Source organism: Molossus molossus, unplaced genomic scaffold (assembly GCF_014108415.1).
Source record: "Molossus molossus isolate mMolMol1 unplaced genomic scaffold, mMolMol1.p scaffold_m16_p_21, whole genome shotgun sequence".
Taxonomy (NCBI): Eukaryota; Metazoa; Chordata; class Mammalia; order Chiroptera; family Molossidae; genus Molossus; species Molossus molossus.
Window position 1 is genome coordinate 31,222,260 of NW_023425357.1, and position 22,921 is coordinate 31,245,180.

At 62.7% G+C, this 22,921-nt stretch overlaps 2 protein-coding genes across 11 annotated transcripts in view; both read right to left on the reverse strand.

The window, feature by feature from the left end:
* Window positions 1-952: 952 nt before the first annotated feature.
* MTSS2 (MTSS I-BAR domain containing 2) lies at window positions 953-18,116 on the reverse strand. 9 transcript variants are annotated; one of them, XM_036275302.1, is made up of 15 exons: window positions 17,820-18,116; window positions 13,102-13,163; window positions 12,940-13,013; window positions 12,114-12,198; window positions 11,942-12,033; window positions 11,780-11,854; window positions 11,458-11,466; window positions 10,411-10,568; window positions 9,859-9,966; window positions 7,724-7,821; window positions 6,102-6,324; window positions 3,657-3,731; window positions 3,159-3,329; window positions 2,717-2,882; window positions 953-2,641 (listed from the first exon to the last, which is right to left on the reverse strand). In XM_036275302.1, the coding sequence occupies exons 1-15, from the start codon at window positions 17,886-17,888 to the stop codon at window positions 1,878-1,880; spliced, it is 2,229 nt and encodes a 742-aa protein (XP_036131195.1). In that variant the 5' UTR covers window positions 17,889-18,116; the 3' UTR covers window positions 953-1,877. The 9 variants fall into 9 exon arrangements, with proteins under 9 accessions (XP_036131195.1, XP_036131197.1, XP_036131193.1 ...); XM_036275304.1 differs by having other exon boundaries at window positions 2,717-2,909; window positions 6,102-6,228; window positions 17,820-17,888; XM_036275300.1 differs by having other exon boundaries at window positions 2,717-2,909; window positions 17,820-17,888.
* A 1,294-nt stretch (window positions 18,117-19,410) lies between these two features.
* VAC14 (VAC14 component of PIKFYVE complex) overlaps window positions 19,411-22,921 on the reverse strand; it is a 98,283-nt gene continuing 94,772 nt past the window's right edge. For both annotated transcript variants that reach the window (XM_036275122.1, XM_036275121.1), the window contains one exon: window positions 19,411-20,014. In XM_036275122.1, coding sequence (XP_036131015.1) covers window positions 19,852-20,014 — 163 coding nt within the window. In that variant the 3' untranslated portion in view covers window positions 19,411-19,851. The remainder of the gene's footprint in view (window positions 20,015-22,921) is intronic.

Genomic DNA, 22,921 nt, shown 5'->3' on the forward strand with positions numbered 1-22,921 from the left:
GCAACCCCACTGCTCCACGCCCTGCTCCGTCACACGTCCTGCACCCACCCTCCTGTCGACCCGCCCTGGCGAAGCCTGGTGCAGCCGAGGGCAGGGGTGCTGTAAGCCCCATCCTGGGGCTGCCCAGACTGGCTGCTTGCTCTCCGCCTCCTCCAGGCTCTCCTTTGCCTGGGCCCCGCCAGCTGCCCAAACCTGGGCTCTGGGGGGGCCGGAGCTCTCGGCAAGGTTGTTCGCAGACCTAACAACTTACAGGTTCCTTTCTCCGTCAACCCAGGGGAGCCGGGGCTCCATCCACTCATGGAAACCCTTGGTTCCTCAGCCCACCACAAGTTACCCAGATCTCCAGCTCAGAGACTCAGACCAACCTCATCCTGTGCAGACCAGGAAAAGCCTGTTCTCCTGACCCCAAGAGGCCCCTGCCCTGTGGCCCTGCCGCCCTGAGCCCAGCTCTCGGCTGGCCTGCGGGACCTCAGGAAGCCTCCACTCTCTGGAGGCGCACCTGCTTTTACCCGCTTAGCGATGGCACAACTTGGTGCATGGAGGGTGAGGGCACCCCAGCCCACCCCACCCTTGTCCTCACTGCCAGAATGGGGCCAGGACTGTGAGGTGGAGGTAGGTGCATCCTGGGATGGCGTCTCCTCTGGCAACAGAGAGTCAAAGCCAATCCTCCTGGATTTGCCCTCAGCCTGGCCTGGCCAGAGGAGCACCCCCACCCCCAGACAGGCAGGAAGCCCTTAATTTGGCTTTGCTCCAGAGGCTACAGAGAACAGCTGTCCCCTGGCTTTTGGGGAGCTAACCGGACCTCCTCCTCCTGCAATGGGCCCCCCAGGCCGCAGTGGCCCGTCCCTCAGGCACGCTTGGACACACCCTGTATTGTCCACCCTGTCCCCATACACAGTCCTTGTCCAGTCAGCTCTTTTTTTTATTATAGTCATAAAGTAACCCCCCCCCCCCACACCCTCGGTTGCCCCAGTCCTCACACCCAAAGGCGGCCGGAGCTGTGAGCAAAGTGCCACCCAGATTAGACTGGACGTGTCCAAACGAGGACCAGACATCTGAAAGTAGCTCCTGGGGGCTGGCCCCATGGCCCCCAGGCCTGCCTCCTTCCCTGCTGCCCCCACCTGCCCCCAGGGGAGGAGAAACCAGGACATGGAAGCTACTCAGGGTCCCCAGCCTCCTCTAGGCAGGCTCCCTGGGTTTTCTCCCAAGACCTGACTTGGGCCCTAGGCCCCCTTTCCCCACGGGGGGCTGGCCTCTGAACTTACCAGCCCCTACGACCACCTGCCACTCGGCACCTTTCCAGTCAAATCCGCTGCAGTAGCTGACCGGGCACCGGGCTCCCCGTCAGCCACCCTGACTCCCTGGTAGACAGGAGAAGGGAGACGCAGGGCAGGGGGACGGAGGGAGAAGGGCTCAGTCTGGAAAGGCCCAGGGCACCGCTGACCCTGGGAGCAGCCGGGCCAGGGAGCTCAGCTGTGGCACTGTCGGCCCAGGCCAGGCGGCCAGGCGGAGAGGCGGGCCCAGCCCCTCTGCCCCGGGCGGGAGCGGCTCAGGGCTCACTGGGGTGTGGGAAAGGCAGGGCCCGCAGGGAGGAGGAGGAGGGGCAGAGGAGGCAAAGAGTATAAAACAGGCTCCAAATCCAGTCCAAAGCCTGCAGGCTCCATCGAGGCGAGGTCTGTTAAATAAGTCACTTCTTGTTTAAATGTCCAAGTCCAAGCTGGGTGTCTCTTTCCATAAAGTGGCTTTGCCAAATGTGACTTAAAAAAAAAGCTTGCCTGGCTCTGCTCTCCTGGCTGTGCCTTGCTCGGAGCAGCTGCGGCTCCACAGCCAGGCCGCCTGCCCTGCACCTGCTTCGCACGTGGCCGGAGGTGGAGCCATCACAAGATGCGGGGCGCTGACCTGTCGTTGGTGATGGTCCTGCGGAGCCGCACCCCACGCCGAATGGCCACAAGCATGTCTTCAGCTGGAGGATCGCTGGTGGCTGCTGGGGGCGGGGTGGGCGTCTCCTCCGCGGGAGTGGAGGACAGGGCGGTGGGGAAGGGGAACTGGCCCTCGCCCAGGGCGTGGGCACCCGCCACCAGCTCCCCGAGCTTTTCCACCAGGCTGTGCCGATTGGCTGCCAGCTGCTGCTGCTCCTCGTCCTCGGCCCCTGGCCCGGGGTAGCCAGCAGGCTCAGGGGCCGGGCTGGCCCAGGCGGTGTTGGGCAGGCTCAACCTCTTCGGGGAGGCCTTCACCAGGTCCGGCGCCAGGGGCGAGGCGGCCTCGTCGCTGTAGAAGACACACTCCTCGCTGCCTGCCCGAGTGGGCCCCACGTAGCTGGGGGAGTCGGGCACTGTGGGCGTCTTCACGGGGACGATGGGTGGCCGGATGGGGATGGGGCCAGCACTGGAGAGGGCGCGGCGCACAGTGGGCTTTGTGGAGGGCGTTCTACGGATGGTGGCCACGCCAGGGGGTGCGCCCGAGGCGGTGGGCAGCCCGGTGGTGGGCAGCCCGGCGGTGGAAGCCGGGCGCTTGGTCTGGATCAGGCGGCGGTAGTTCTGGGCAATGTTGCTGTTGCGAGGGATGGTGGATGACTTGTCGAACTCGGGTGGGCCCTCACCGTCAGCATCCCCGTTCACGGAGTAGCAGTCGTAGTCGGAGCCTGGGGGCACGGGATGCAGTGGGCCAGGGCTAGGGGGCTGCTGGCCCAGGAACCCGCCCCCGCCCCGGGGCCTACCTTGAGAGGGGATGGTGTCCTCCGAGCAGGAGGGCGTGGTGGTCTGCGTGCTGTAGCCGCTGGAGCACTGCAGAGAGTCCCGGCTGCTCTTCTGGCGCCCCAGGCTCAGCCCGCGCGTCAGCACCATGGCCAGCTCACTGGCGGCTGGTGACGCCTCCTCCCCGTGCTGGGATGGGAAGACTGGAGGCTGAAGCTTCGCCCCCAGTTCCCCCCACGCGTCAGCACCAGGGCCAGCTCGTTGGCGGCCGGTGACGCCTCCTCCCCGTGCTGGGCCGGGAAGACTGGAGGCTGAAGCCTCTCTCCCAGCTCCCTCCTCAGCCTGGACTCCAGGGAGCTCCCCCCAGGGGCAGAGCTGGCACTGAGACCAAGTGCCCAGCCTCCTGGCACTGACCTGGGAGTGAAGGTGGGGCCCTGGCTGGATGCCCAGAGAGCTGCTGCCTACCTTGGCTGCGATTGTGGCAGGGGACATGCGGGGTCTCGGAGCTTCCTCCCCACTGGGGCCCAGGGCGCCCCCACTGGCAGGGCCTGGCTCTGTGTCTCGGAGGAGCTCCACTCGGTCCTTCCTCCGCTGTAGGGTGGAGGGCTGCTCGTGGGGGCCGGCCTTGGCCCAGTCCTGCAGGGTGTGGCAGGCAGGTCAGTGGGACCCTCTGCCCTGCTGTCCGTTGCCAAGGGGCCCCTCACTGTAGCAGAGGGTCAGGGTTTCTGGTCTATGTGGGGCCTCAGGCTCACAACTGTGGTCAAGGACAATATGCGGGGTGCTATGACCCCTGTCCTGCCAGTGCAGGACAGCAGATCCCAGGAGCGAAAGAAGACACGTGTGTGGGGAGTGGCTGCAGTGGCGCCCAGGGGGCTTTGGTTTAGGGGCCAGGCTGTGTGCACCACCTCTGGCTGGACCTGGGCCCTCCCTGCGTCTGTCCGGCAGAGGGTGGGGAGCACTGACCGAGGTGGGAGAGCTGCACTCGCTAACGGACTGGCAGGTCTCCGAGGCCTCGGAGGACGCAGAGCTGGAGGACTTCTGCCATGCAGAGGCGGGCAGGGCAGGCAGGCGGGCAGGGCAGGAGGCCAGAGGAGAGGAGAGAACAGATCTGGTCACAGGGCCGGCATGCAGCGGATGGTCTGATAACAGCACCCGCCCTGCGCCCCCCTCAGCCAGGGCCACGGCCGAGCGCGCCTGCAGGGGAACACAGCACCCGAGTGCCCGCCATCAGCTGTGACCTATCCTACAGCCCAGCCCAAGAACTGCACATTTTGAGAATGAAAAACAGGACTTGCAGCTGATGGCCTGGAAGTGGTGGATAAGGGAGAGACCGATAAAGGACGGCAGCAGAGTGTCCGGCTTCAGCAGCTGGGTTGATAGTGTCGCTGTTTTCTGAGAAGGACAGGCCTCTGGGGGAAGTGTGGGGCCCAGAGTCCCCTCCTGCACTTGTTAAGCTGAGCTGCCTATGAGGTATCTACACATGGATTCGACGTAGGCCATTGTATTTACAGGCCTGGGGTTTGCAGAGAAGTCAGGGTTGGAGCCACAAACCCAGCAACCGTGAGACAGAACAAGGTCGCCTGGCAGTGAGGGAGTCAGAGAAAAGGTTCAAGGCCCCTGGGCACGCCGATTCGGTGGGTGAGAGGAAGACCCAGCAGGGTGACAAGGAGCTGCTGGGGGCCCATCAGAGGAGGACAGAGGGGTGTCGTGTACATATTCAGAGCTGTTTCAGTAGAATGGTGGGAGCAGAAGTCCACTTGGGAAGCCCCCAACTCAAAACAACAAAAAAGAACGAAGGACAAAAGCCAGGGCAGGCACAGGAGCTGGGCCCCCGGCAGACGCTAGCTTCAGCACCGTGGGGCCGGGCGGGTGCGTGGTGCGCAGCTCACTCTGCACGACCCGAATCAGGCCAGGGAACCCAAAGGGGGTCAACCAGGAGCACCTCCCTACCGGATCCTGTCAAATTCTCTAAATCATCCTTAAGTTAGACCCCTGGATTTTTTGTTAAATCCTCACCCCAGGATATTTTTTTATTTATTGTAATTCAGACAGAATAAGAGGGAGGACGAGAGAGAGAAGGGAGAGACAGAGAGAGACATTGATGTGACAGGGACACATCAACTGGTTGTCTCCTGCACGACCCTGACCAGGGCCAGGGATGAACCACAACTGAGGTACGTGCTCTTGACTGGAATCAAACCCGCGACTCATTGCTCCGCGGGCTGATGCTTTAACTGCTGACCCAAACCAGCCAGGATGACCCTGGATTTTTTTACAGTTTATGATGAACCAAGATCACCAAGTAAAAGGAAAAAGCACCCGAGGGTGAGGATTCAGAGGAAACAATAAACAGATTTAGATTTTTATCAATGTAACTGTAAAAACAAACAAACAAGAATTGATGGAGAAAAGTATGTGGAGCCCGGTGGGAGTGGCTCAGGGCTGAGCACTGTCCCGTGCACCAAAAGGTTGCCAGTTCGATTCCCAGTCAGTGCACGTACCTGGGCTGTGGGTTTGGTCTCCAGCTGGGGAGCATATGGAAGGCAACTGATCTTGTTTCTCTCTCACACTGGTGTTTTTTTCTCTCTCTTTCTTTCTCACTCCCTCCTTCCCTTCCTCTCTCTAAGCATGTCTTCAGGTAAGGATTAAAAAAATATGTAGAAACCTCAATGGAAAAATTCAATACTTAGTCATGAAAAAAACAACCCAACAACTACTTAAAGTCGGAACAGAAAGGACCTTCTCTGACCCGCTGGGGTGGCTGGGACACAGCGCTCTGAGGCGGGCAGGGAGCGGGAAATGTGGGGGAGGGGCCTCGAGGACGAGGGCAGCAGGGGCTGGTCTGTGCTGAGGTGAACCGGCTCAGGGAGGGTCAGGGAACACAGCCTAGATGGGAGCTCAGCTGTCACGGGGAGGGCAGTGCACAGCACACCTGCAGGTGGGTCACTCCCGTTCCCCGCAGTGTCCCGGGCATGCGGGCCTGACCGCCCTTTGTCTTCTGTGGTCCCCATGTGTCCATCTCACTGAGGATGGCGAACTGAGAGCCTGCACCTGAGGAGAGTCTTGGCCAGTCTCTGGGTTTAGAGTGCGCTGGCCCAAGCATGGAGGAGGGGGCGGTCCCAGGGGTCAGAGCTGGCCCACTGCCCACCCCCAGCTCCTCTGGCCAGAAGGGAGGAGGCAAGGAATGGAGACACGAGGAGGAAGCAGGGCCACAAAAGCCTCCTGCCGACACTGCTGGGGCACTGTGGCTGCTCCCAGACCTCCCCAGCTCTCCTTAGCCTGACAGTGAGCTCGGCTTGGTCCCCGATGCGACGGCCCTGGGGACCTGCAGGCCAGTGTCAACAGCTGTAGGTGGCCCCACACGCAAATAGCCTGTGGCTGGCACGAGGCCATGGCACCCGCCCTCACCTGGCTGGTGATGTCGGAAGGCATGGGTGAGGGAGGCTTGGAGCAGGTGGCATCCTGGGAGACGAAGCCAGAGTCATGGGAGGAGATGCTGGAGAGGCGGGCCGTGGCGGTGGCTGGCTGTGCCAGGCTGCGGTAGCGACAGGTGGAGCTGGGTGAGTATGTTTGGGCACCCCCCGGCCAGGGGGCTCCACCACCCTTTGCACTGCTACTGCTGCTGGGGGCGCTGGGGGAGTGAACGGGGGAACACAGCAACCAGACGGGGAGACACGGGTGTGTGTGGAAGGGAGGGTGACAGATGAGGGTGGGGGAGATGGGTGAGGGGCAAAGGAAGGAAAAGACAATGTCAGACTGCAAGGTCCTGAGACCCAGGTGCCTCACAGGAGCTGGGTTCTGGGACTGTGGGACAGGGTGGGCCTGGGCAGGGGACAGTACCAAAGAGCTGGCCAGCCCCTGCCTCTGGAGCACCCCACTGCTCCGGGAGCTGCTGCCAGGGCATGCCAGGTGAGGCAGTCTCTCTGCCTCCTCTGCCACCATTAGAGCAGAGCAGCAGACTTCAGAACACTAGGCATCAGTTTCCTGGATGTCTAGTGTGGGGTGATGGTCTGAGTGGGTCCTGGAGCCACCGCTGCCTCATCCCCTCCACCCTCTCAAGGGGTCTGGCCCTGCAGCTCACATCCTCTGTGCCCCACTTCCCTCTTGGGCGATGATGGTTGCTTTCTCCTGAGTGTGACCCTAAAGTCCCCCAGCCCCCAGCCCTGGTCAAGGGTGTCCCCTGTAATCAACCCTCCCTCTGTGATGCCACCTGGGGTCCAGTAAGCCTGGGCCCTCCTCTCCCTGCAGTAGTTGTGCCCAGCTTACCTCCATGCCCTGGGTGCCAAGCCAGAGGTGGTACTGGGGAAGGGGTGCCAGGCACAGAAGGGGTTCCCCAAGGCAGAGAGAGGGTTCCCCCATGAGTAATTTGCTCTGCGTTCACTGCCTTCCCACCCAAGGAGCCTTGATTCTTAAATATCTTCTCCAAATCCTGCCCTGGTACCAGTGCAGGAAGTACCCCTGGCCCTGGGCCTGCCTGGTGATTGAGACCTGGGGGCAGCCTGGGCTGGGGCTCGGGACTGTGGCAGCTGCCCAGGTGCCAGCTCTCAGGAACCAGCCAGCTGGAGTGTCTGCAGCTTGCGGTCTCAGCACATGTTCTAGAAGCCTCCACGCCTCTCCCCACTCTTGGTTCTTACTATTCCCCCAGACCGTGCTGGGCCTGGCAGAGCCCGCAGGTTAAATGCTGGGACTCTGTCCTGGGTCTGCTTCCCCTTCCATGAACTGGGAACACCACCACGCCCAGTACAGTGGTGTTGGAGCTCAGTGAGGAGAACGCAGGGAGCGCTGAGCACGGCGCCTGGCGCGCGGTCCTACTCCAGAAACAAAGCCGCCCCTGCAGCCCCTGCACAGACCCTCCTGCTAACACAGTCTCGAGCCGGGGGGTGTTTTCCCTCTACACTTGCAAATTCCTCGATGATGCAGAACTTATGTGAATTGTGGGGCCCTGAAACTGTGGATGCGGTTTTTGTGGGAGCTTCCCCACTCCCTCTCAGGTTATCCCTGGGCCCTCCCACCCCCAAGCCCCTACTCACCTGCACATGCTTGACTTCCGGGAGCTGGAGCTGCTGGGCGACGAGGGTGGGGTTTGGTAGGACCAGCTGTAGTCTGAGCCCTTCAGGTCTTTGATCACCTGGACAGGGAGGTGAGTGGAGATCACAGGAGGCAGCCTTATCCTTCCCTGGGGTCCCCCAGGGCCCTGCAACTCTCTTCCCAAGTGAGAACCAGGCCCAAGCAGGAGACCCTCAGGAGTGTGAAGCCCTCCCAGCCTTTTCCTATGAAAGCTCCTCAGTGGTGAGCAGGAAGCAGGGCTGCCAGAGGGCTGGGGGAGACCTGGGGAGATCCGCCCCCTCTGACCCTCAGGGACGCTGCCCAGTCAGGCCGGGATGAGGGAGAAGGAACGCTCCCGAGGACTCTGCCACTGGCATGGAGCCAGGTGAGAGTGACCGTGGACACCATGAGGCTCAACGCCTGCTCTGCTGTGCCCCTCGGGCAAGTTCTAGACCTGCCTGAGCCTCCGCTTTCCCTGTCTCAGAGGTGATTCAGTGGTGACCCAGGCACATGTAAGTGCCTGGGACTGGCCCTGGCGCAGTGGGAGCAGAGTGGTGGGGTGGGGTGCGCAGGCTCAGGGGCAGTCCAGGGGCTGTCCGGGGGACTGGCCCTGGCGCAGTGGGAGCAGAGTGGTGGGGTGGGGTGCGCAGGCTCAGGGGCAGTCCAGGGGCTGTCCGGGGGACTGGCCCTGGCGCAGTGGGAGCAGAGTGGTGGGGTGGGGTGCGCAGGCTCAGGGGCAGTCCAGGGGCTGTCTGGGGGACTGGCCCTGGCGCAGTGGGAGCAGAGTGGTGGGGTGGGGTGCGCAGGCTCAGGGGCAGTCCAGGGGCTGTCCGGGGGACTGGCCCTGGCGCAGTGGGAGCAGAGTGGTGGGGTGGGGTGCGCAGGCTCAGGGGCAGTCCAGGGGCCGTCTGGGGGACTGGCCCTGGCGCAGTGGGAGCAGAGTGGTGGGGTGGGGTGCGCAGGCTCAGGGGCAGTCCAGGGGCTGTCCGGGGGACTGGCCCTGGCGCAGTGGGAGCAGAGTGGTGGGGTGCGCAGGCTCAGGGGCAGTCCAGGGGCTGTCTGGGGGACTGGCCCTGGTGCAGCGGGAGCAGAGTGGTGGGGTGGGGTGCGCAGGCTCAGGGGCAGTCCAGGGGCTGTCTGGGGAGCTGGCCCTGGTGCAGTGGGAGCAGAGTGGTGGGGTGGGGTGCGCAGGCTCAGGGGCAGTCCAGGGGCTGTCCGGGGGCTGACCCTGGAGCAGTGGGAGCAGAGTGGTGGGGTGGGGTGCGCAGGCTCAGGGGCAGTCCAGGGGCTGTCTGGGGAGCTGGCCCTGGTGCAGTGGGAGCAGAGTGGTGGGGTGGGGTGCGCAGGCTCAGGGGCAGTCCAGGGGCTGTCTGGGGGGCTGACCCTGGCGCAGTGGGAGCAGAGTGGTGGGGTGGGGTGCGCAGGCTCAGGGGCAGTCCAGGGGCTGTCTGGGGAGCTGGCCCTGGTGCAGTGGGAGCAGAGTGGTGGGGTGGGGTGCGCAGGCTCAGGGGCAGTCCAGGGGCTGTTCGGGGGACTGGCCCTGGTGCAGTGGGAGCAGAGTGGTGGGGTGCGCAGGCTCAGGGGCAGTCCAGGGGCTGTCTGGGGGGCTGACCCTGGCGCAGTGGGAGCAGAGTGGTGGGGTGGGGTGCGCAGGCTCAGGGGCAGTCCAGGGGCTGTCTGGGGGGCTGACCCTGGCGCAGTGGGAGCAGAGTGGTGGGGTGCGCAGGCTCAGGGGCAGTCCAGGGGCTGTCTGGGGGACTGGCCCTGGCGCAGTGGGAGCAGAGTGGTGGGGTGGGGTGCGCAGGCTCAGGGGCAGTCCAGGGGCTGTCCGGGGGCTGACCCTGGAGCAGTGGGAGCAGAGTGGTGGGGTGGGGTGCGCAAGCTCAGGGTCAGTCCAGGACTTCTGTCCATCTGCTCTCAGTCTGAGGCCCTGTTGGGTCCTGGGGCACATCACCCTTCACCTGGACAGGTGGCCCTGGATGCCCCACAGTAGGTGTTAGGGCACAGTTAGTCCTTTCTTCTCAGCTGTCTCCCCCAAATACTGTCTCCTTTTCTCCTCTACTGTCCCCAAACAAGGGCAGGCCATTCCCTCCAGTCCTGTCCCCAGGGCTGGCCATACCTGCTCACTTGCGGGGGGTAGCTTGTGGGGCTCCGCGGTCAGCACCACCAGGTCGTCGATGATGCCCTGCAGGTGGGTGATCTCTCCCAGCATGGTCAGCTCGCCGTTCTGAGGAAGCAGGGACTCAGGGCTGCTGGCCCTGCCCCTGCCTGCCCCCCCTGGGAGAACAGGCTTCGCCTGGCCTCTCCTCTCGCCCTTCCCCCAGCCAGTGCTGCTGGGCTGCTGGAGGCTGGGCCTGCACAGCCTGGGGCTGGCAGGACCATCTGTCCAGGCCACACCAGAGGTGATGAGCTGAGACAGGCCTTTGGGTCGGAGCATTTAGCACTGAGTGCACCCAGCCAGGGATCACTGAGAAGTGGCCTTTCTCCAAGGCCAAGGGGTCAACCCTGGGCCTGGCCCAGCCTGCTTGGACCAAGTTACCAAAAATAACTCATGGCCAACAGTTCCCAAATCCTGGTTCTTGAGATGTGGTGATGGTAGCACCCCAAGGGGACCACTCAACCAGTCCAACTGTGGGCTGCTTTGAATGCCACTCTGCCCCGAGGGACCCACCACCACAGGCTGCAGGAAGGTGATGAAGGTGCAGAAGCGGCCACGCTCCTCAATCAGGGCTCGGCGCACCGCCTGCTTCTCTGTCTCCTCCAGCAGCAGGTACATGTCATTGACGTCCTGCAGGGCACTGTCCAGCTGGGGCTGTAGGTCTCCTTTCCCTGGAGGGGTTGGGAGGAGAGGCCGCGCTGGGGACCCCGGCCCAGCTTGCTGCATTCATGGCTCAGGCCCCGTGGTGGTGCCCCTGGCTGTGGGGCTGGGTACTGCCATGGGGGCCAGGGAACTGGGGAGGGCATTCAGACCTCCAGGGTTTGTAGAAGGGCTGGTCCCCAGAGCAGGCAAAGAGGACAGACCGACACGTACACAGGAAAGACACCAAAGCTGCAAAACCACCCAGGACCTGGAGTGGGCAGAGTCCTGGGCAACCCCAGGGCTGCCCTTGGAACAGCTATGCTCAGGGGAGCCCAGAGGAGACCTCCACCCCCAAGATGGTACCCTCTCGCCTCCTAGGAGGTGGGTGGAAACAGGACAAGGTAGAGCACGGGGCTCAGCTGTCCTCCAGGCCCCGGTCAGGAGAGCTGGAGCTGGTCCCTGGGCGCCGGGTGGGGGTGGTCTCTGTGTGGGCCCCCACTCAGCTCAGGGCGATGCACAAGGACAGCAACAGTGACACCAAGAAGCAGCGAGAGAGACAGAGAGAGGCGAGAGGATGATGTAGAGGAGTGGTGAGACAGGAAGCAGGGAGGTGACCGGTGAGAACTCTGGGTGGCAAGGTGGGGGCAGGGCAGCCAAGGCCTGTACCTCCCACCCGGCCCAGTCCAACCCCTCTTGACCTGGCAGACTGACCCAGCAGGGCCCTGGACTCATCCCTGGCCAGGGGCCATGGGGGCCCCAGGGGAACTGTGCCCCAGGCCCTCCCTCACTGGACTAACCGCCTTCCTTGCTCCTCCTCCTTGGCCTGGAGAAGCTCCTTCCAATGGCCCTGAGCTGGGGGAGACAGACAAATGCGACAAGGACGGGAGGAGCAGCTGGAGAGACGGACACTTGACTTACCAAGTAGCTCTACAGGAAGGATGTGGGAGGAAAGGAGGAGAGACAGAGAAAGAATGTGTGAAAGACAGTCGGATGGACAGAGCCACTCCTGGGGAGGGGGTGGGGTGCCTGGGCCTGTAGAGCCTCTTGTGCCTCCCTGAGAGGGAGGTCTGGGTCTAGGGTTCGGGAAGGTCCCTCTGTCCCACCCAACAGGTTGGAGGATCCTGTGTCCAGGATAGGGCTCTCTGGCCAGGACGATGCCCTAGGGCGCCCCAGAGGGCAGTGGGGTAGATGGAGTGGGGCCCCGTGGGGCTGTGCCTGGATGGGCAGCTCTGGGTTCTACCTTTGCGCGCCTTCTTCTGCAGCTTCAGTGTGTCTGAAGACTTCTTCTTGATCTCGTGCCGGGCTCGTTTGTACTCTGTGCAGGTGATGAGAGAGGAGCGCTGTGCTGGGTGGGGTCTCTGCGGCATGGGGGCAGGAACCCAGGCGGAAGCCCTAGCCTCACCTTTCGCGTGGTCCTTGTCCAATTGGTTGACTGACTTCTTCCAGTCCTCGATGCGCTCCTGCAGCGGGTTGATGAGGCTCTCCAGCAGGGCGCTGTGGACATGGGTGTGCAGATCAGGGCCCGCAGGGGTGTCTCCTTTGCACAACCCTGCCAGCCCACAGCGCCCACTCACTTGGTGAACTGCCGCAGTTTGGTCTCGATGCTGCGGTGGCGCATGCACATGCGCGTGAGCGCCGAGCCGATGTCCCGTGTGGCCCCTGGCGAGGCAAGCGCGTGGCATGGGAAGGGGCCCGCCGGAGCCTCTGCACTCCCGGCCAAGGCCACGAGGGGGCGCACTGGCCCGTGAAGGCCGGCCGCAGCCCGAACAGTCCCTAGCATCCCGCAATCATGCTGGCCCCTGCTGGGGATTTGATTGTTCCCCAGTAGTTACTGGGCCCCTCTGCAGTGCAGGACCAAGGCCCTGCCCATGCCAGCCGTGCCAGCCTCCTGCAGTGCAGGTGCTCTGGTGGTCAGACCAGGAGCCCCTCACTCAGCTGGGAGAGGCAGGCCCCAATCCCCTCCTACCAGGAACCCCTTTCAGGTGTGCTCAGATGCAGCCGCGAGTGCCAGCACACCCCCGCTGCCTTGCTTTTCGCCGCCTGAAGGAGCAGATGCCCCAGGTCCGTGCTACTCAGACCAGAAGCAAAGGAGACGCCAGGGCCAGCAGGGAAGGCTCGCCTGCCCCCGTGGGCTCTCAAAAGGGCAGAGGAGGTGGCTGAGAAGAAGCCGTAATCAGACTCACTGTACAAAAGGGTGCACAACTGGCCGAGGGGTCTGAGGAGCACCCCACTGTCGCACTCCTGTCACTGCGCACCCACTCCTGCTTGCCTGAGTGGCGAGACTCACTTCCTCAATAACCGGCCCCTTCCACTAGGGAACAGGACTCAAGATCCCGACTCCGGGCTTGGTTTCCTCTCCCTGGCTCACACCCCCAGACTCCAGCTGTACCCCCTCCCCACCTCGGGTGTTGGTGGCCATATCGGCCACTTTCTGGAAGGCATCCAGGAAGGCCACAGCAGCCAGCACAGTGGTCCTGGGGAGAAGGACAGTGGGATGGTCTGCGTGAGGTGTCCTCACTCTCCCCACCCCCTTCCCAGTCGGGGCACGCTCAGCAGCCTCACCTCAGCTGGGAATGGAGCTTCGTGGCTTTGGAGTTGAAGTCCTCCCAGATGGGGTAGGAGCTCTGCCGAGGAGATGGGAGAGGAAGTGAGACTCCATGGGGCTGCAGGGCTCCACTGGGCTGGGCTCCCCACACGCCTCTGTCAAGACTCTGGGCAGTTTCTGAGAGCAGCCCTGGCCCCCTGGACAGGGAGGCTACTGGGCCCTCTGGGGGGACAGAGGACCAAGGACAGAGCCATGGGGCAGGACGAAATCCTGGCCCTGGGAACAGATGCCTTTGCTCATCCCTCCCCTCCTGTCCATAGTCACATCCTCCCTCAAGGGAGAGGAAAACAGTAACTGGAAGGTCCTGTGTCCTGGGGCTTCCCAGGGGCTTGGGGCTTAGCTGCATGAGGGGCACGATGTTCCCCCGGACACCGCCCAGGATGCTCCACATGGCACGGGGCAGGCTCAAGGCATTTCAGGTCTAAACCAGGGCCTCCGAGGGCCCCCGCTCTGTGCCCTGGAAGCTGCTGCCAGCCCAGCCAGCCAGCCAGCCCCGGCCAGCAGCAGTGGCTCCCAGGCCCGGGGAGGGTGTGACTGCTGCAGGGCCCGGCCAGCCTGCCTGGGACAGCCGGGCCCTGGGCTGAATGGGGCCTTGTGCAGCCAACAGAGCCACCTTTCTCCACCCCCAGCTCCCCGCCCCTCCTGGGGACACAGTGTGGCCTTTATCCCAGCCTGGCCCAGAGCTCTGAGTTGGGAGGGGGTTTCCTAGCAGGGAGGCCAGGCTCCTGGCGACCGAGTTGTCCAGTCTAATCAAGGGGCTTTTCTGGCTAATGTGCCTTCCCATGGCTGCTGGGTCCCCAAGAAACCTCAGCCCTGGCCCAAGGGCCCCATGGAGGCCTCAATCCTGGAAGGGGAGCCCCAGGCCAGCACAGCTCCAGCCCCAAGGGGTTTCCAACCTTCCTTTCCAGGTGGGATGGGGCACTGAGGCTAATCCAAGGAAAAAGAGAAGGTGGAGACCCCTGCCCCACCCAGTCTCACAGGGAGGCTCTGTGGGCTGGGACCCCAGGGCCAGCTTTGAGATGGTCTCTTCAGCGGAGGACAGCCTGCAGGGGTGTGAAGGGGACAGGGCAGCTTCTGGGACCTCAGAAACTCCCTCCCCTCCCAGCCCAGCCCAACCAGTGCCCAGGGAAAGCAAATATTTGAGAAGTTCACACAGGCTAGAGCTGGAGGGGAGGCTGTGGGTGGGCTGTCTCCATGTGGGCTCAGGGGTAACGGGCCTGGGAGGTCAGCCCTGGCAGGCCTGCGGAGTTGCCCTTGCCTGGGCATCCCCAGGGTCTTCCGAGAGGTGGCACCCTCCTACCACCTCGACCCCTCTACCCTGAACAAAGCCTTGCTGAGACCTTCAGGGAGGAGAGATGATGCTGGGGTGCAGCTATCTGGCCCTCAGGAAACCTTCTCAGGCCCCGCAGCAGCCTCTGGGCAGTCAGAGAGCAAGGGACTAGGTGAAGCTGGGCAGAGAAAAGTCCCTACTCCCTGCGACAGCCCCATCCCGACAGCTTCACTCAGCCAGGCTCACTCCATCTCAGACCTTTATGGCCTCCCACTCTCGTGCGGAGGGGACAAGGTGGGGTGTGAGGAGGCCAGGCCAGTGCCTCCTCAGCAGATGGACCCAGAACCTCGATCTCTAAGTACTGAGGACTCCACCCCCACTGGTAACTCATAAAGGACCCTAGAGATGAGGATTTGAGGGGCGGGAGCAGTTGGTGTCCCAGGAGAGGGTCCTCAGGCCTCCCTGGGCCTGCACCTGGCTGTCAGGCTCCCTGGGCTGTTCTCACTAGGACAGTGATTGCTACTGGTGATCAAATGCTTTCAGAGGGCTGAGCCCTGTTACCATGTGATCCACGGAACCCTTCCAACAGCCTGTGAAACGGACACTTATCTCCTCCATTCCAGAGATGAGGAGGCTCAGAGAGATTAAGGCTAGACTTGCCCAAGGCTGCCGAATGGCTGAGTCAGGATCTGATCCCTGTCTGACTAGTCACTGCAGTCAGGGTAGAGGCTGCAGGGAGATGAGTATCTGAGATCAGGGTGGGCTTGAGCTACTCTGGAGGGGGAGGTGACATGCTTGTCACTAGAGGTGTCAAAGTGGATGGGATAAGACCAGTGAAGAGGCTGCTGGGGCCCCTGGCCCTCAGAGACTCTCTGTCTGGGTGGTGGTTGTAGTCCTAATGCTGGCTGTGCAGGTGAGTGACCCAGGCTACACTCCCAGAGAGAGGGCGTTCCAGGTGACCTGGGCCAGGGACCCCTCCCCGAGCCTGTCTCCTCACCTGTAAGGTCGGGATGGAAACCACACCTCCTTCACGGGCCAGTGTAGAGGCTGGAGGAGGCACTGCCTGGAAAGCTCAGCTGATGCTGGCTAACGGGACGTGGGATCCCTGCCTCCCTGCTAGGAGCCCACCAGGGTCTCTGTGTCTGGGTGACATTCACCACTCTTGAGAGGGTAGGCAAAATTTCTGACCCCATTTTCTGGATGGGCCAGTGCTAGATGGAGGCCCCATTCACTCTGCTGAATGTGCTGCCTGGGCAGGGGAGGGGACTGAGGCACAGCCCAGGTGCTGAGCCCACTCCTGTCATTTTGGGGAAGTCCTCACCCCTCTCTGGGCTTCAGTGGGTAGCCTGACACCCAGTGGACATCTGCGCTGAGTTCAATGAGGTACAGCAAACCGGGCAAGCTCCTGAGAGCCCCCTACCCATCCCTGAGTGCTCAGGCTCCAGATGCAGCTGGGGAGCCCTCCCCTCTAACCTTCAAGCTGGAGTCTGGGCCTTCAGAAGGGTCAGGGTGGGCTGTTGTGGGGCCTGTAGAAACCCTATGGAGAAGCCACTTGGGGCAAGCTCATTTTCTAGACATGGCCACCCTCTGTGGAAGAGCCAGAAGCTATCCCCTAAAGCCAGGTGATGGGCCTCCAGGTCACCCAGTCGCCTGCTCTGTCCCTGGCCAGAACATATGCATGTGCCATAGGTAGGGGAATGTTTGTATTGGCATCACCCCAGGTGAAACCATTCCCATTTTGCCTCCACATGTCAGAAAATCCTGCCTGAATTTCTTGTTACAATCCGGGCCCGTGTGCTTCTGTCTTACCCCAAAGTTCTTTGCAAATACACTGGAGAGGGAAGGAGGCAATCTTACCCTCTTCTCCGAGCAAAAGCTGCTGCTCTCTGCAGTGTTTTTGGAGAGGCTGTCAGTAGGAGGGGGGTGCCGGCCCTGGGAGTGGCTGGGGGAGGGTGGTCTGGGCTGCCCGGTCCCAGGAGGAGATCCTGGTGCCAGGGCTCTGATGTCCACAGGACAGGAGGAGCTGCTGAGGGCAGAAAGAGGCCGGCACTTCTGCGGGCTAGCAGAAGGGTGCAGAGGTGGATTTGCAAGGGATGCAGATATTAGGGGAAGTGCCCCAGATGGGGGTGGCGGCACCTACACGCTGCGTACCCATCGTCCCAGGCCAGGGGAGCTTCAGGCCTTTTCTGGGGAGCAGGTATCTGGTAGCTGCCCCTGGGGCTGTTCCCTAGCATGCCTGCAACCCCCCACCCCGGAAAGGTCTGCCTGAGCACTGTGGGGCATGTTGCACCTTAGTGAGTGGTGTTTCCTCCTGGGCCTGCAATGTCACCGTGGGAGTGTGTTGTGTACCTGGATGTGTGATAGGCTGGGAGGGTGGGGGCTCTAGGAGTTCCTGTGGGGAACCCCGTTCTCTTCCTTTCTTTTCCCTCACCCCAAAAGAGAAGGGGAGGAACGCAGGTCCGGACCTCATCCTGTCGCTGGAGCTGGACCTCCTCTCTGCCTGTCAGCTGGAGCCAGGCCTGCCTAACCCCTGCCTCTTTGGGGAGGGATGCCTCTGGCCTCCTAGATCAACAACGAGGGGTGAGGTCAGGGATAGTGTCTAACAGTCTCCTAAATGACCTTGAACCATTCCCAGGCCTCAGTTTCCCCACCTGGTGAGCCAGTAATGGGCCAGGAATGAGTGGCCTGCTCCAGCCTGACCTTGGGCAATCATGGGGAGGGGCTGGAGCTGAGGCCTGGTGTGGAAGTAGGGTAGGGAAGGCCCTCCCTTGGGGTTGCTCTATCCATCCCAACCTTCTCCGCTCCTCCTCCCAAGGTAAGGACAGAGGCACTGGGACACAGGGACACAGCCTGGAGCAACCTTGAATCCTACAGCTTCTTGGGCTTATTTTGGGGGGTCAGAGCCGGGAGTGGCAGTCGCAGGGTCGGGCTCAGTGGCCAAGGCCAGTGGGGAAGGAGTTAACGGTTCTCTGCTTTATTATTTTTCCCTGCTTTGGTGGTGACAACATTGTCTGGGCTCCAAGGCCAGCCTTGGGGGTATGGGGGGAGGGCATGGTGGTGGGAGGGGGCGGAAGCCGGAAAGACCTGTTAAAGGTTCAAAGAGTCGCCCGAGAGCCAAACCCCATTCATGGTGTGGTCTGGGGTGCAGGGAGCCTGGGTGTGCGCAGGCTCCGCTCGCGAACCCACGGGGGCGCTGCGATCCGGGCAGCCCCGAGCAAGACCCCGGGGACTGCACGGGCACCCCGACACATGAACACCCACACCCCCAGACAGGCGCCCGGGATCCCGGCGCACAGCAGACACAGGCCGGCCACGCTCAGACAAGGACACACAGACCCCGCGGGCACGGCAGCCCCCCGCCAGACGCCCAAGGGGACCCGCTCTCGCGCTCGCGCACCCCGTTACCTTCATGTCGTTGACGATGGCCTGGAAGAGCCCGCCCAGGGCGCCGCACTCCTTCTCCGCCGTCTCCATGCTCGGGCCGGGCGGCGGCGGGGCGCAGGCGGGGCGCGGGGAGCCGGGCCGCGGCGGGTGCCTGCCTCGGGGCCCGGCGGGCCTGCCGCCTTGGGGCCCTCCTAGCGGCCGGCCGCGCCGCGCTCCAGGGTCGCGGGCCGCCGCGGGGCGGCGCAGGCCATGTCGCGGCGGTGCTGGCGGCGGCGCGGGGGGCGCGGCGCGGGCAGCTGGCGGCGCAGCCTCGGCGCGGGGACTGAGGCGGCGGTAACCGGAGCCGCCGCGGCGCGGGCGTCACGTGGGCGCGGCGAGGGGGGACGCGGGGGGAAGGGTCGCGGCGGGAGGGGCTGTGGGAACCGCTGGGCGGGCGCGGGCCCGTTCGCCGCCAGGGACCACGGCTTTGAAATCCGAGCCCAGCGCGGCCAGACTGGTCGGGCGAGCGGGGCTGGCGGCGCGGGCGCCACGGCGGGTCGGGGGCGGCGCTGGGGCGGGGCCTGCCGGCTGCCCTGCGGGGGAGGGACCGGCCCCGGCGTGAGGGGCTCTCCGCGGCCTTTCAGCCTCGGGTCTCCCGCCCGTGGCTTCCCGCGCTTTCCGCAGACCCGCGGAGGGCTGCGTCCTCGGGGACATCCCACGGGGCGCCCCCACACACCGCAGGGGCGCGAGGTGCCCCGAGGGCCGCCCGCCCTGGGGCATTTCATGCCAGGCACCGAAGAGCTCCGACCCTCCTCCAGAAGTCCTTGGGCTCCTTTTCCGAGCGGCGCACGGATGCCACCTGGATGGCGTGCCTGGCTTTTGGGAGTGGTGTCCTGGTCCTCGGGCAACCTCCTTTCTTGGGGTGGGGACCATGTCGGACCAGTAGGGCAGAAGTGTGCCGCGTCCCGCCCTGATGCCTGGGCACACGTGTGTGCACGCACATGTGTGCACGTGGGCCAGAGCCAGCCAGTGCAGCCCGACTCGGCGACTCGGACTGTAAATCCACCCCCGAGGCTGGGGCTCTGAGCTGCTAAACCAATCTGAGGCTCCTCAAACTGGGAGGGTTAAGAGGGACCGAGGCCTACAGGTGTGGTGAGGTGAGGCTTCTTTAGCCAAATCAAGGGGTGGGCACCTGGGCAACCCCCTCCCTCCTTGCTCTGGTTTGGGCCTCCCTTCCCGTTCCCAGTGATCTGTAGAATCCCACCGTGTGCAATGCCCTTTCAATCAGAAGCTCCTGAGGTGAGCTCAGTTCATCTGTGCAATGGAGACATGTCCCATTATCCTGGAAGCAGCCAGGATGGAAAAGTCAGATTAGGTGCCTGGGAGGGGTTTCAGGGTTCCAGGAGACCAGTGCTTAGTGCTCTCCAGGAAGGGGCAGGTTCTAGGGCTGAGAGCTGGGTCCCCTAGGGCCCACACTTGTCAAGTGAGTGTGTTGTACCCAGATTCTCCTAACACAGCTAGTACTCCTTGGGGCCACCATGAACCCAGGTCTTCAGGACAGGTGGCAAGGCCCTGGGGCAGCTGCAGCATCAGGCAGGGGCAGATGCTGATGGGAAGGAGCAAGCAGGTGCAGTTGAAGGTTTTCTGTCATTTCTTTATTGGGGAAGGGGATGTATTATTCATATGGACCTCTGTGCTGGCCCCTATGAGCACACAGGTATGTCTACACACACTGCATGAGGCCAGAACTCTGGTGGGCTGGGGAGGTCAAGCTCTTTTACAAGAAGGTATTAGAGAGACCTATTCCAGAGGACAGGTGGCATCTGAGGCTGTGGCCCACTCCGGTGGGAAGCCAGCTCTATCTGAATGCTGGACAGTGCTGGAGGTCCCGGGGCTGGGCTGTGAGAGGAGTTTGGATAGACAGAGCAGCCTCCATTGCCCCTCCCTCATCCCTGGGCTAGTGACAGGGCCAGCCCTGCTCCCCAGGCAGGTCCTCAGGCTCTGTGGGGAAGGGGCCTGAAGATCCCAAGTACTCCATGGAACACTCCTTGGGCCCTTCTCCATGCCAGGCCTGTCAGAGGACAACCCTTCGGTCCAGGTGATCACTGCGCCCGCTCCGCTGGTGCCTCATTTCCAGGTGTTTCTTCTGGACCTTCTCAAAGTGCTGCAGCAGCTCTGCATAGTCGATGCTGGGGGAGTCTGTTTTCTGCGACTTGGGGGCTGCCTTCAGACTATCTCTGGGGAGAGGAAGCAGAAGGGCTGTGTCAATATCTTGGCACATGTGGGGGCTGCTGGAGGCGGGCAGCACCAGACAAAGGAGGGCATGGCCAGAAGCTGGTGGAACTCAACCTCAAGAAGTCTGCCTCAGGCTCAGCAACCCTTCCTCAACAGCCCCAAAGGGTTGAGGAGCCCAGTGAGCACCCCCTCCCCCACAGCTGGTGAGATCAGCCAACACTGCTGCTTGGATATGGCCTCCAGCCTGTGGGCTGGCAACAGCGCCCAGAGCAGGCATCACATTGGGAAGCATTTCCTGTTTACTAGTGGCTCCCTTTGGGGTGAAAGCCAGGGCTAGCAGCCAGCCAGGAAGCCAGCTGGGGCCTGGAACAGGGTCCAGGGATGGGGGGTGGCGGGAGGCAGCCTGGCCCTTTTTCTGGAGCAGGGTTAGGGACAAGAGGGATGGCTAGAGGGTCTCTACTAAGCCCTCAACTTGGCAGGACATCTGTTTTTGAGTGTTGGGGCCCAGAAGCCGGCAGGCACTCCCTGCAGGGTAGGAAAGCTGGTCCCATCACTGGGCATGCTGACGGCTCCTACACCCATCGCTGCCACCTCCCCAATTGCTCTGTGCAGCAGCACAGGCTGTGTGTGCAGTTACAACATGCCTGGTGCTCCCTATGGTTGTGCAAACAGTAGCCCTGCTGTCCCCTTCAAACCCAGTGTTAGCTTGCCCTTGGGGACTAGATCCCCGCAGGCCCCATCCTAACCCTCCCTCCAGCAGTCTCCTGATGGACTCTGCTCCTCCTTCACTTAACCTCACTGGCTTGGGGAAGAGCTGTGCAGACTGGCAGGACTCCTCCTCCAGCGCCCGAGGCCCTTGGAGCTCTAGGTAACGGGTCTCATGAAGGCTCTGGGCTGTTCGGGTGGGTTCGGGGCAGCAGCTGACTACAGGAGCTAGACAGATGTCCAATGATCACACGACCACTTCCTGGCCATTTGACCTTGGGTAGGTACAATGTTCCCTCATCTGTAATGGGGGCTGGCCACAGGAACCACCCAATAGTTGGTTGCAGGGATTCCTCCAGACCTTAGCCTGGTGCCCAGCCCCAGCATAGGTAACTGAGGGCAGCCACTGCGGCTACAACACTGCCCTGAGGTGAGGCAAGCCAGGGCCCAGCAGCTTGAGGCCTGGGGCACACGAGGGGCTCAGTTCATTTTGGGGAAACACAATAATACTCCACCCAAACAAACCCCCGAGCAGTGAGCCTGGCTCCTGGTGAGGTACAGGCAGCTAATGGTCTGAGCCTGACAGGCTGACCATCCACCAGGCTGCTGGGGCAGGGTGAACCCTTCCCATGGTCAGGATGCCACCTGGGGCCTGTTCCTTCCTGCCTTCCTGTTAAAGACGAATCACCTGCAACACCTTGGCTGGCTGCTGCGCTGCTGCTTTCCTGGGCCTTAGGTCACATGAATTTAACGAAGACCAACAAAGTGGGACCGCTTTAAGGGGGCCAGACTGCAGGCAGGATTCTGGGCTCTGGCAGCTGCTTTCAGCTCCCCTGGGAACAGGGCAGGGACCTCTCTGTCACAGTAACTCCCAAGAGAGAAACCTGGGCTTCTGAGGAGGCTGAGAGACCTCCTGGAGCTCAGACTTCTATCTTCATGGAATGGCCAGATGCTGCCCCAACCCAGGCCTGTAAACATGGGGCCACGGAGATGACAGTGAAGTGTGTTGTTGGACGCTGGGCCTCCACGGGTCTGTATGCTGCTCCCTCAACTCCTGGGGAGCCAAGGCACTGGTCCTGAGGAGGTGACATGAAAGGTTTGTGTGGAGATGCCAGCAATGGATGGCAAACCCAGGGTGATATGCCAAGATGCGGCCAGAGTAAGGATGGGGTCAGGAGGAGTGGGCTGCACCTTGCTCTCTGGGCCCTTGTGGTAGCCATTACTCTTGCCCCCAGGAAGTCAGCCTCCCTGCAGGTAGACCCTTCCTGGCCTGAGGTCTTGGGAGTGGGGAGGTGGTATTCTCAGAGCATGGAGGCCAGGGCCCGTCTCCCTGCTGGCACAGTGGGCGCAGCCACTGCTCGGCCCTTCACGGTCTCATGTTTAGTCCTCAGGCAGTGAGTGACTGGAGGACACCTGCCAGCAGCAGAGCGGGGACTCCAGAACCCAGAGCCGTCCTCTCTCCTGTCACCCCACCCACGCACCTGTCACCAGGCTAGTGCTGCTGAGTGTCATCAGCCTTTCCTTCACAGGATCCCTCCAGCTTTACTAAGATGGTCTTTGGGGAGTGGCCCTGAAGCCCGAGGGGGGCCAGGGTGCCCCGCCCTGCTGGTGCCTGAGCACACAGAATGAGGGAGGGACGAGGACAGCCGAAACTCCCTCCGCTGTTCCCAGCTTGCAGGCCTGTCAGGCAACCTGACGCTGTCTTCCAGCTGCCTGCCCCTCCTAGGGCTGAGACTGTCCTCAGTCCCCTCCCCAGGGTGCAAGCTGGCCCTCTGTGCCCGGCCCTGCAATCTGACCCCTACCCCAGCTGTTCCTGAGGCCCCTTCCTCACCTCTTACTCCCTGCCTGTATCCATGGTAGCTCTGCTAGGTCCCTGCTAAGGATGGCTGGGAACCCAGAGCCCTGGAGACTGGGCAGAACCTCAAGCAACCACAGTCCAAATGCTCATTTACTGATGAAGAAATCCAGACAGCATGGGGCTTGCCTGAGGTTGGAGCTCAGTCCAGACCCTCATCCAGGCCTGTGAACTGTCCCCTTACCTGCAGGCTCCGCTACCCAGAGACCTCAACCCCTTGTCCCGAGAATTCCCTGGCTGACCGCAGGAGGAATGGTCACTTTCCTAGCTTCCCTCTGCAGACATGCTCTACCCTGGCTTGGGGTGCAGGGAGGGCCCATCGATTCTGAGAAAGGAGGAGGGGATGTAG

Bases quoted from the DNA above. Each gene is read 5' to 3' on its own strand.
- MTSS2 (XM_036275300.1), bottom strand. From the start codon at position 17,888: ATGGAGACGGCGGAGAAGGAGTGCGGCGCCCTGGGCGGGCTCTTCCAG. The intron at 12,199-12,939 runs GTGGGGAGGGGG...TTGCCTCGCCAG, and splicing joins TATGGCCACCAACACCCGAG to GGGCCACACGGGACATCGGC. The intron at 7,822-9,858 runs GTATGGCCAGCC...CTCCCTGTCCAG, and splicing joins TACCCCCCGCAAGTGAGCAG to GTGATCAAAGACCTGAAGGG.